General features: G+C 43.6%; 1 protein-coding gene across 2 annotated transcripts; it reads right to left on the bottom strand.

Moving 5' to 3' along the window:
- Positions 1 to 2,801: 2,801 nt before the first annotated feature.
- figla (folliculogenesis specific bHLH transcription factor) lies at positions 2,802 to 12,129 on the bottom strand. 2 transcript variants are annotated; one of them, XM_085970861.1, is made up of 5 exons: positions 11,773 to 12,129; positions 9,111 to 9,263; positions 8,153 to 8,380; positions 5,512 to 5,577; positions 2,802 to 2,954 (listed from the first exon to the last, which is right to left on the bottom strand). In XM_085970861.1, exons 1-4 carry the CDS (start codon positions 12,064 to 12,066, stop codon positions 5,518 to 5,520), a joined length of 735 nt encoding a protein of 244 aa, XP_085826987.1. In that variant the 5' UTR covers positions 12,067 to 12,129; the 3' UTR covers positions 2,802 to 2,954; positions 5,512 to 5,517. The 2 variants fall into 2 exon arrangements, with proteins under 2 accessions (XP_085826987.1, XP_085826988.1); XM_085970862.1 differs by lacking the exon at positions 11,773 to 12,129 and adding an exon at positions 11,346 to 11,697.
- Positions 12,130 to 12,601: the final 472 nt, after the last annotated feature.

Here is a 12,601-nt window from a genome sequence, read left to right as displayed (position 1 = left end):
CTGAACACAGGGGCCCCACAAGGATGTGTGCTGAGCCCCCTCCTCTACTCCCTCTTCACCCACGACTGTGTGGCTGTTCATGGTTCCAACACCATCATCAAGTTTGCAGATGATACCACGGTAGTAGGCCAGATCACCAACAACGATGAGTCAGCTTACAGGGAGGAGGTCCAGCATCTCGTGAAGTGGTGCGCCAATAACAACCTGGCCCTTAATATCAAGAAAACCAAAGAAATCATTGTGGACTTCAGGAAGTCTAAAGGCGGAAGTCACACCCCCATCCACATCAATGGGGCTGTGGTGGAAAGGGTGGACAGCTTTAAGTTCCTCGGAGTCCACATCACGGAAGACCTCTCCTGGTCCTTCAATACCTCCTCTCTGGTGAAGAAGGCCCAGCAGCGCCTATATTTCCTAAGGAGGCTGAAGGGATGTAACCGGTCACCCCTGATCCTCTCTAACTTTTACCGCTGCACAATAGAGAGCATCCTGACAAACTGTATCACAGTATGGTATGGCAGCTGTAGCTACTATGACCGGAAAGCCCTGCAGCGGGTAGTCAAAACTGCCCAACGCATTACCGGTACCCGGCTACCGACCATAGAGCACATATACCAGAAACGCTGTTTACAGAGGTCACGGTCCATCATCAAAGACCCTACCCACCCCAGCCACAGTCTGTTCGCCCTCCTGCCATCTGGGAGACGCTACAGATGCATTCGCACCCGTACAACCAGATTTAGGAACAGCTTCTTTCCCAAGGCGGTCATCCTACTGAACTCCACAAATAAACTCTAAGCCTGCACATCTGCCAATGCACTTTATTATGTTTATGTTAATGTATTACAAGCCAAATGTATGTTGAATGTTTAAATGTCTTAATCTAAATGTACACTCAGGAGCTGCAAGCCTACATTTCGTTGTACTGCACTTGTGCACTAACGATGACAATAAAGTTGATTTGATTTGATTGATTGATTGATTTTGACTAACTGCAACACACACAACTGTAGGCCACCAATCTATGAAGACGTCCTTAGTGAATAAAGTGTTTGTAATTACTCCACGATTACAGCATAACGGCTCTATTTTTAACCAGAGGCACAAGACGACTACAACAATGTACCAATTTATCGCAATGTTGTCTCCGTGAAGCAGAGAGCTTTGGAGCACCACTCAAGGGGCGGCTGGGGCTGCCGGGGGGGGGGGGGGGGGGGGGGGTGGGTGGTGGGTTTATGTTTTTACACTGATCTTGAGGATAGGCAGCATCTAGAGTGCAAAGCAAATGGCAGAGTGGTGTAAATCGGCCAGCAAGTTCTGGAGATTCACAACGTCTCTCTTCTTCCCCATAACCTACTGGCCAATTCTTCTTAGGCAGTCCCTCGGAACTGAGGATGACTTGTGCCTACTGGTCAATTAGCGCATTAATAACGGCGTGCGTTGTGAACTTGCCTTTATTTTTGCAGCACTATTTGTCCCCTCAACATCCAGCCCAGATCCCAACAGGATGTTGGTATATCAGAGTTGCACTATTGTCTAGCAGATAGTGCAAGAGTCAACTTTCAAAAATTAAGATGCTTTGCTGACTCATGGGAGCAACTAACCACAACAAGATGATAACCTATAGCAGACCAGAATTTGTAAATGGACAAAAACAAGAGCTTAACCCTTCTATGCCAGGGCTGGCAAAGTAGATATAGTACGTCATGAGGAAGATATGCACCATTCCCCTTATGAGGTGCCAGCCAGGCTTAAATGATCTGTGCAGCAACTATTAGGATCTGGGAACAGAAAACAAATGGCACCCATGAAGGAATACACCATTTCAAGTACCATTTACTAGGGCAATGGCCCAAATATGAATGCCAGTGTTACTGGTTGACCTATTCAAATTTATAAGCAATCAGACAACCTAACCACCCTTTGATTCAATCTCATGGACACCATACTTCAGCAGGGCACATTCAATATTTAATAGAAAGGCTTCACATCAAATCAAAATACAACTTAGCTGCATGATCATTTTCACACCCAGATTGGCCAGCTGATGTTCTCGGAGTCAGAGAATGAAGAGGCCATTCGGCCCATCATGTCCGTGCTGGCTCTTTGAAAGAGCTCTCCAATTAGTCCCACTCCCCTGCTCTTTCCCATAGCCCTGCAAATGTTTCTTGCAAATATGTATCCAATTCTCTTCTGAATGTTACTATTGAATCTGCTTCAATGTTGGAACAGCTCTGCAACAGTTTCCCTAGTCACCCAAAGGATAGGGTGGCTATTGTCCTCCATCCGGTCGGGGTGCCAAGGGCTGCAGCTATGGCCAGTGGTTCAATGGCAGACAAAGCCAATGTGACTCAGGCGTGTGATTTCCCTGACACAATTTCATCTACTGCAAAATACTGTATGGACCATCCAAAATTTCTAGTCCCCACCTGCAGCTTAAACAGTCTAGAGCTCCTGGTAAAGTTGATAACCCAAGATCTCCCAAAAGCCTCCAAGTGTCCATTCGCCATGAGCCTACACATGGGAGTGGTGTCAGACAATTTGATAAATGTCACAGTTGAGTTCAACCTTGTTTTCATTCAGTGTCTGCTCCTTGGTTGATTTTCCTTGCCTATTCCAGGGCAAAGACCAACTAGTTCAGTAAAATGAGCATCAATGCTAGAACCTCCTGGTTTGTCACATTGCAACAGGTAGTGCCTTGAATGGGAAGTCTTTCGGGAAAGGAGACAAAAAGGTTCGAGAACCAAGGCTCCCTGATCAAGCACGATTTACAGGAGTCAACCAAATGATCAAGTACTACAAAATTCAAGAGTGAATACTCAATTTTAATGTTTCAGAGCATCTAATGTTTACAATTCAGTCTTTTGAATCAGTAGTAAGCAATTTCATACAATCATCTTTCCAAATAGTGAAATTAATCCAGACACTTTCAATATCATGCTCTGTAACCATAGAATCTGGAACAAAATTCACATTAGAAACAAGTTAGATATTGGGCACTTCAGATCTTTAAGTGGCAGCCTGTTACACTATGATTCCCCTCAAGGGCCAAAAGCTATAGTCACAATTATTAAACTTAGATTGCTCAACCGATGTATAGAATCACTAAGGGACAGTGTTATAGAACCTTAACTGTGAGATCATTTGGATTTGAATTTTTTTTGAAGGAAACTTTCTCCTGAAGACCTTCTTATCCTTTATGAAAGGATTACAGCAGACTGGTCAGTTGAAGTGAGCTTTGCCAACACGCTGACTGTAGACACCAACATGTGTTACATTGGATTACATTATGGATTCAGACCAGCTCCAAGTGCCCAAACAGGACAGTATGATTCAGCTCAATTAAGTGGAGTCTCATCCATCAGAAACAATGCTAAAGCCAAAAGATTCCACAGGTTTCCCCCCCCCCCAGTGCAATAGCACAAGTGGTCCGGGAGACACGGCTCGAGACAAAGTGTCCCAATTTATGGGAAATAGATTGCACACTGGTGAATGCCCCATTAGGATTACTGAACAGTCAATGCTTACATGTATGCAAATATTGAGCAAAGTTGTAATGTAGCAATTTCAGGTTGAACGATAAATAAATTTGATTTGCTTCCCTTCAAAGATGGCCAAATACAGATTAACCACTCAAATTATTTCAAGTGCATATTAGACCAGAAATAAAGTACAAAAATACAAAAGTGTTCACCTATAGTGCAGTCTGTACTTAAAATGTTAGTGCTCAACAAATGAGTACTCATGAATATATTAGTACATTTATACCAGGAATAACTATATTAGTATATTTATACCAGGAATAACTATATTAGTACATTTATACCAGGAATAACTAATCAGTCAATAACCAGGTCTAAAAAAAAAAAAAAAAATCACACACAATACCTTCTTATTAACTTTCTATAGCAATTCAGAAAGGCAAGTGGGAATTAGGATTTGTCTAAACAACTGTATGCAGACAAATATTACCACCACAAGAATTAGGAGCAGGAGTCGGCCTTACAATCCCTCGAGCCTGCTCCACCATTCAGCAAGATCATGGCTGAATTTCTACATCAGCAGCAACCCCGCATTCCCATATCCCCGATTCCCTTAGTGCCCAAGAATCTATCAATCTCAGCCTTGAATATACTCAACGACTGAGCATCCACAGCCCTCTGGGGCAGAGAATTCCAAAGATTCACAACCCTCTGATGGAGAAATGTCTTCACTCGGAGTCCGAAATGGTCAACCCCTTATACTTAGACTATGCCCCCTAGGTCTAGACTCTCCAGCCAGGGGAAACAGCCTCTCTCAATCTACCCTGTCAAGCCCTCAAAGAATTTTATACCTTTCAATGAGATCACTTTGCATTCTTCTAAATTCCAGAGTGTATCGGCCCATTCTACTGAATCTCTCCTCATAGGACAACCCTCTCATCCCAGGAATCAATCTATTGAACCTTTGTTGCACTCCCTGTAAGGCAAGTATATCCTTCCTCAGATAAGGAGACCAAAACAATGCTCCAGGTATGATCTCACCAAAGCCCCATATAATTGCAGGAAGACTTCCTTACTCATACTCCAACCCCTAACATACCATTTGCTTTCCTAATTGCTTGCATTACCTGCATGTTAACTCTGATTTGTGTACAAGGACCCCCCCCCCCCGCAAATCCCTCTGAATACCAACATTTACTAGTCTCTCATTTAAAAAATCTTCTGCTTTTCCATTCTTCCTACCAAAGTGAAGAATTTCCCCACATTCTGCATCATCTGCCACCTCCTTGCCCAATCACTTAACTGACCTATATTCCTTTGCAGCCTCTTTACATCCTCCTCATTGCTTACTTTCCCACCTAGCTTTGTATCATCAGCAAACTTGGATATATTACACTCTGTCCCCTCATCAAAGTGATTTATATAGATTGTAAATAGCCGAGGCCCAAGCACCGATCCTTGCGGTTACACCCTGCCATCCTGAAAATGACTGGTTTATTCCTGCTCTGTTTTTTGTCCTTTAACCAATCCTCAATCTATATGCCAATATATTACACCCCAAATCCCATGAGCCCTAATCTTGTGCAATAACCTCATGTGGCACCTTATTGAATGCTTTCTGAAAATCCAAACACACTACATCCACAAGTTCCCCCTTATCTACACTGCTAGTTACAACCTCAAAAAACTAAGATGTCAAACACGATTCCCCTTTCAACCACTTAACAGTTTTGCTCAAAGTTACGAGTACTGAATTCAGGATATTGGTGCTAGGGATCTCCAAAGCACTTTAGTCCAGTTGAACAGCTTGATCCACAGCAACAATTCTCTGACCTTCCCAACAATGGGTCTCAGTACCAATTCTCAGACAGGCATTCCCTACTGATTTGAAACTGGAGGTGAAAGGCTCTTCTCTGAAGAACTGTCACCACCCAGGTCCAGCCAACACTCTTTAGTATTAGAGCACAAGCATTTTTCTTTTCAATTGCCTAATAAAGTTTGTGGTCAACTGATGGAATTGGTAACTCCTTACCTTGCACTATTCCGGAATCAACCTAACCGCTTCATTGGAACAGGAGCTCTCATTTGCATGGAATATCTGAAATTAAAACAAGCCAAATTCAGGATAAGCTACATCCTTGAATAAAGCATTAGCAAAATATTTTGGCAATGCACTGTACCACTGCTACATAGAATGTAAAGCTCAGAACCAAGCCATTTGGCCCAACTGGTCTACACTGGTGCTTATGCTCCACACGAGCTTCCTCCCACCCCGACTTCACATCATCCTATTGGCAGACCCTTCTATTTGTTCCTCCCTCATGTGTTTATCTAGCTTCCCCTGAAATGTATCTATATTATTCGCCTCAGCCACTCCCTGTGGGAGCGAGTTCCACATTCTCACCACTCTCTGGGTAAAGAGCTTTCTCCTGAATTCCTCATGAACGAAGGGAAAACATTCACAGGGCTATGGGGAAAGGGCAGAGGAGGCAGCAAAGGCACGATGGGCCGAATGACCTCCTTCTGTGCTGTATCATTCTATCCTTTTTTTTTTTTAAATTAAAGGACCTCTAGTTTTGGATTCCCCCCACTAGCAGAAATATATTTCACATCTACTCTATCAAACCCCTTCATAATTTTAAAGACCTCAACCTTCTCTTTTCTAGAAAAAAGAGCCACAGCCTGGTCAGTCTTTCCTGATGGGGATGATCTGTGTTCTGGTATCATCTTGTAAATCTTTTTTGCATCATCTCCAGAATGTACAGCACAGAACAGAACCTAGCCACCTGGTCTATGCTGGTGCTGATGCTCCACAAGAGAGTTCCACATTCTAAACACTCTGGGTAGAGATGGTTCTCCTGAATTTCTTATGAATGAACAGGAAACATTCCTCCAGTGCCTCCATATCCTTTTTATATTATGGAGACCAGAACTCTGCACAGTGCTCCAAGTGTGGTTTGTAAAATCTTCATTGATTATTTTGATCCACGATCAAAAAGAAGCAAATCTAGAATATTTGCTGTTGGCAAAGGTCAGATAATGAAAATATAAAATGTCAGTGAATACATCTACTGCTGTAGGCTTGTCAGGCACAATCTCAAGATATTCAGAGGAATACAAAACTTGCATTTCACTTTTATTTGTGTTTCATACAAGTGAAGGGTTAGATTGGGGGGGAGCAACAGAGAAGGAGATTTTTTTCTAAGCAATTCTTGCAACACTATTGAGTGAGCAGGGCCAGGCAGGGAGCAAGGAGAGAGTTTGTTTTCAGACCTGCAGGTTCGGTCTCCCTCGCTGCTCTTATGCATGGCATTGTATCAGAGGGGGGTACGGTTACAGAGTGGTTCTGTTACTGGACTAATGATCGAGACACAAGTTCAAATCCCACCATGGCCGCTGGGGAATTTAAATTCAGTTAAATAAATCTGTAATGGTGACCATGAAACTACCAGATTGCTGTAAAAACCCAGCACGAATGTCCTTACCCAGTCTGGCCTGTGTGTGACTCCAGACCCACAGCAATGTGCTTGACTTCACTGCCCTCTGAAATGGTGGCCTTCTCAAAGGCAATTAGGGATGGGCAATAAACGCTGGCCTTGCCAGAGACGCCCACATCCCCTGAATGAATAAAAAAATTGCAGACGAGTGTCACTCAATGCAAAGTCTGAGAATCAATGGAATGTAGAGTTGCTTTGCTCCAGGAGAATGCAGATACAGCTCAAAATAACTGGCCTTATTTCATTTAATGGGCTGCTCTAACAGCCTTGCAGCATGGTCCATGACCTGGCAAGTCTCCAGGTCAGGAAACAAAAAAAGAAACAGTACTTTGAACCAATCAGCAGTTTACCTTTGACCCTTACTTCATTGAAGGAAGGCCAGTACCTCTACTGCAGTCATGAGACATTTAATTTCTCCCCCACTCACCCTCTCCACCCATCATTGCTGTAGTATCAATTTAGATGCAAGTTTGTCGTAGGAGTTAGGACCAATATACCCAACAGAAAACAGGTTATAGTGACAAGATTGTGAAAACATGGAACTAAACAAGCCATGTCATTTGGCATATGCCCAACTTATTGGGCATGTGCATTCTTCACCAATCCCAGAGGGCTCTTGACCCCCACCCAAGAGCAGGAGTCGGTCAATAACCACTTTCTAAAAGTTAACATTCAACACAAACTTTAAATTAGGAATAGCAGCATTAGAACAGATTACTCCGCCAATATTACTACAAGTATCAAAACATTATACATCTTAAAAAGGATATAAAATCAGGTAACTAACATTATTAATGCAATATTTGCAACTACCCTGGCCTCTCTATCCTGCTCATTTCTCTTCCTCCCCTTGCAGCCAGCCCCCCACCCCTATTTTGTTAGGTAAAAGGAAAAATCGCCACTAGCCTGCTCCTGTCCTCTTCCAACACTCGAATGTGCATTTTTAATACGGGCATACAATCCTGGAAGATTGTGTCTTCTTGAACCCACCAATGATGAGCCTATTGCCTGTTTCTACTAGTGGGGCAGGCATTAGCCATCTCTCGTAGACTTTATGGGGTTGGGGTTAGGGGGGTTCTTTATTACATCATTGCCACTGACTGGATTAGCTCAAACATCATGACAGCACAGATTTTTAAAAACAGTTCTGCAAAATAATGGACTCAGATACATCACCAAGTTTCCATTCTGAAGCTGGACAATGCCCACAAAGGGAATAGGACTATCCCAAATGCTGTGTTCGTCTTCATAAGCCACAGGTTCAAGGTGACTTCCCATGGCATCATCCACTTGAAGTTGAGGACTACAGTTAACAAGGATGCTTCCTGCAGGCGTATTGTTCACCAGCAGGGGTGGCTCCCCAAACTCAGGAGATTCTGCATTCCAGTCCTTCTCAACGTTCTCCTGTCCCAAAAGCAACAGTTATTAGGCCACTTTATTAAATCCAGAAACAAAATCAACTTTACTTGCAGAAGTGAGTGACAGGCAATTCCAAAGTGGCACTTTTGAATCTTTAAGTCAATAGCAGTGACTCTCTGCCACTGGTTCAGAAATCCACATAAAACTCAGATTTCAGTAGGAAGATTCCTAGGTTAAACATTGCGAGGTATTTTCCATAATTAAATACATTTTATTAAAATTCAATTCAACACCTTCCACTCTAAAGCATCAGCATTTCTCAAGTACAAGTGCTCATGAGTATCCAAAATTACCACATTTGAAAGTTAGATGTAGATGGAAAAAACCATCTTGCTGGCTCCAGTTTTTTTCCTCCCCTCTCCCAAAGGCTATAATTGAATGAGACATAATTCCATGAGTCGTGGTCATCTGCCACTAACTGACCATTAGTCAGCATTAAACAGGTAGCAAATCTTACGTAGGCTACAAATGAAGGGTGCTGCAGCAAACTGTGCTGCCCCCAACTGTATTTGAGAATAGACCCTCTGTACTTAAGAACATAGGAAGTTACAATCCAGAAGTCAAACTAGGACCTTTCTGGGACTTAGACAGGAATACCCAGTCATCAAAACTGCTCAGCAAAACAAGGGTCCAATTTCAAGACCATTGCTTCTTTCTCCTCTTATCCTATCCCACAACTTACTTAGGTAAGTTACAAATCTCTCACAATCCTTACCTCAGTACCTCCAGATTCCTCCAAGACAATACGCAGCAGACAAATGTATTCTGATGCAGCCCTGAGCACATCGACTTTGCTTGGTTTTCGATCTTTCGGAATCAAAGGAACTATACTTTTAAGCTTTGAAAAGCCTTCATTTATGCTCTGGACCTGAAATAATAAACATTTTTCCATGAAGTCAAATTACACACAAGGTTTTATATTTGACTGATGGCTAGCCCTTCAGCAGCATTACAGCTAAAGCACTTTTACATTGCAGAGGGTTTCTGCTACTATGCTCGAGGATAAAATATTGTCCCAACCATCAATCAACTTCTTGGGGGAAAAACCATGGAGTGTATCAAAGCAAGAATCTTTCTCAACCTCATTTATCTTTGAAACAGTTAGTTATCATCACTTGCTGTGGTGGTTTTAATGTACTAACTTGATCAGGTTTAGCAAACATGGCAACTCCAGTTGATTCATGGCCATCGCTTCCAAGACCAGAGTTGCAAAGCAGGCACACTCGATTAAACTTTGATTGATTTATTAGTAAAAGTAATCACAGCTACCTGACCTAGCCCATGTAGGTCTATGGGTTTTAGACCATATGCACTGCCGCTTGGAGACGCCTTGGCGTGCCATCTTGCCGTCCGGCGGAGGCAGGGATCCCCAATAGAGGGCGCTCTACACAGGAGTCCTCCCTTTATCTATTGGGGACTTGGCCTGGAGGGTGTTGCATGGAGCAGTCCCGTGCAATATGGTTTTAAGTCGGTTCATGGACTCCCAGGTCGCCTGCCTTCTCTGCAGCCTGGAGGAGTCAGTGTTCCATGTTTATATAGAATGAGAGAGGTTGCAGCCCCTCTTCCATTATTTGAAGGGGCTGCTCCTCGATTTTTGGCTGCACTTCAGTCCCACGCTCCTGATCTTTGGGGTTGGGGGGTGGGGGGAAAAAAGAGCGGACCTCCTCGTAGAACTGGTCCAGGCAGCGGGCGGTCATTCGGCCCCATTGCCTGCCTCTCTTCCACGGCCATGTTCGCGCCCGGGTGGCCCTGGAGAACGCGGTGTCCGCCGGCACGCTCGAGGCCTTCCGCGACCGGTGGGTGCCGCGGGGCTTGGAGTGCATCATCACCCCAGCCAACACAATTTTTATTTAATTTGTTACGTTTTATTTAATGTTTTATTAAGTTAGTCGATTTGTTCAATCACCAAAATCAGAAGAGTAGGCCATATGCACATTTACCTTTGCAGTAATGCCACATCATCATACATCATTTAAGTTTAAAATTTTATTTAAATTCCAAATAACCTTTTCAACAAAAAAAAGTCAGCCATGCACCCAGCAGTAAACCAGATCTATCGAAAGTCAGGAGCACAATCTTCAATATCTGCTGTTTATACAGTTGGGTTTGTTTCAGATATCAGTATAAAGCCACCAGTCAAATTTATTGCACATCGATTCACAAAATATTTTTGGACCACCAGATTATATACATCCATAACTTTTTAAAAAAAAAAAAAAAGTGATGGAAACATGCACAAGAGTTACATTTACTTCCTGCAACACTCCATAGTTAACTTAGCTACTTATTTTACTCACCTTGGATGGGGCTCTCCAAACTCAGCCTTAAGGTAGCTAGTGCTAATGCCCACAAAGCCCCACCCTAGGACTCCTAAAATCAGGCCTGTGGCCTACTTCGCTCAGGCTCTCCTATAACCCACAGATTTATATTAAGCCCCCACGGACATAATTGGAGCCCTGCCTTGACCACAAGTTCAAAGCACCCGTTAAATCTTCACTACTTTAAAACTAAAATTTTCAATTTCAGGATTTTATGCTCCAATTTGGATTGGGGGTGGGGGGGGGCAGAAGAGACGGCACAAGAACCCTGTTGAGGGGGAAGGGGAGGGATAAGAGAATGCGAGGGACTATTTCTTAAAGCCAATACCAGTTTAGAAGTTTCCTCCCCAGCCAGAGCTTTCCACCACTCCCCGAACCACTTCAACCTTATGAAAAATCCCCATCAACACTTACCAGCAGCACCCACCTCCAGCTAAATACCCTGCTCTTGCTTTAAGCAGACCCTACTACCCACTTCCCAATGCTCCCAAGCACCAGTCAACTCGTCATCCCCCTTGTTCTCCCAATCCAGTCATCTCACTTCACAGCCACCACACCCCAGCCCCACCCTCCCAACACTACAGCCCCCTTTCATCAGTACAGCTAGACATATAGTTCCAAAAATTGCTTACCATCTTCCCCTCGATCCTGGGCTTGACAAAAAAACCCAGAGACAACATTTTTATAACTTCTACACAAATAAAATACACAATCATAACTTTAATGCTCAAATAGGTCATTGATACTCCTACATTAGAAACAATTTTACTTTAATCACTATATACTAGTGGCACCAATAAGACATCCCATGTTATATAACAAAGAACTATTTTTGTCTATGGACAGTAACCAATGTTGCCATAAAATCACTATCCTTCCAACTCAAGAAGTTGCAAGGCTAGAGATAATATAATCTCTCCCTACACCCCAAAATGACACAAATTAACTTAGCTACTTATTACAAGACCTTAACTAGCAGAATCTAAAAGTTAATTAACTTACTTAATTTGTCAAACTAGGTTATCTAATAGCCTTGGAAGATACTTTAGCCTCCCTCACCCTGTGCCGCTCTTTTGCATTGGCTGCTCGCCTCTTGCCAAACAAGTCCTGCACATCTTTGCTGGATTCATAATAGCCAGGAGGTTGTCTCTTGAATTTCCTGACAGGAGCCAAAGCGGGCAATGGCCCCAAAGTCTCCTCAAGCACATCATTCATGATTTCTGCCTGTGGCACAACCAGCAGCTGGCGAGAAACACCTTCTACAACTTGCTCCTGGAGCTCCTCACCGGTACCCTCAAAACAAAACTGCATCATCTCCTCCTCATCCTCCATATCCCAACATCTAACAGCCATTCCTTCATAGAGTAGAACTTTTAGATAGAGATATATATTATACTTTGATTGAGGAGGGGAGCCCCGCACAGAACTTTTAAAGCCTTCTAATTGCCTGTCCCCTGAGCCCCAGGCGCTGATGAGCCCAGGTGTGGGGATGGGGATTGCTGGGCATTGTGGGGACTGTAGTCACCAGAGGGCCTCCCCGCAGGCCGAGGCTGGAGGGCCGAACTACATCTCCCGTGGGGCAAGGGGGCGAGCGACGCCTGCCCGGCCGGCCGCGCCCTGAGGCGGCGCTGTGACCCACAGGTACAACTGACGGCCTTTTAATTAAAACAACAGTGAAAGTTCACTTCGAAAAGAAAAGTGCGAAACTAAGGGGGGGGAAGTTTAAGGAATGAATCCAAAGATTGGTGGGTCTTACATTTCCAATAAGGGTCTCCTGCCTTGTGTCATTTACAGTTGTTGTTGCCACATGCTTTTTTTAGAGTTGAGAAAAATGAGCATTTTTATATGGCAGCATTGGGCTCCAGCACGCTTCCTGTGCAGAGAAAGT

Source organism: Somniosus microcephalus, chromosome 30 (assembly GCF_052327205.1).
Source record: "Somniosus microcephalus isolate GS21.2 chromosome 30, FLI_Smic_1.0, whole genome shotgun sequence".
Lineage (NCBI taxonomy): Eukaryota > Metazoa > Chordata > Chondrichthyes > Squaliformes > Somniosidae > Somniosus > Somniosus microcephalus.
The sequence above is the reverse complement of the archived record's forward strand: the minus strand, read 5'-3'. Positions and strand labels throughout refer to the sequence as shown.

Coding starts and splice junctions, on each gene's coding strand:
- figla (XM_085970861.1), bottom strand. CDS start 12,066: ATGGCTGTTAGATGTTGGGATATGGAGGATGAGGAGGAGATGATGCAG. Junction 8,381..9,110: donor AGGAATCTGGAGGTACTGAG/GTAAGGATTGTG, acceptor CTTTTGGGACAG/GAGAACGTTGAGAAGGACTG. Junction 5,578..8,152: donor AGCTTCAGAATGGAAACTTG/GTGATGTATCTG, acceptor TTTTAATTTCAG/ATATTCCATGCAAATGAGAG.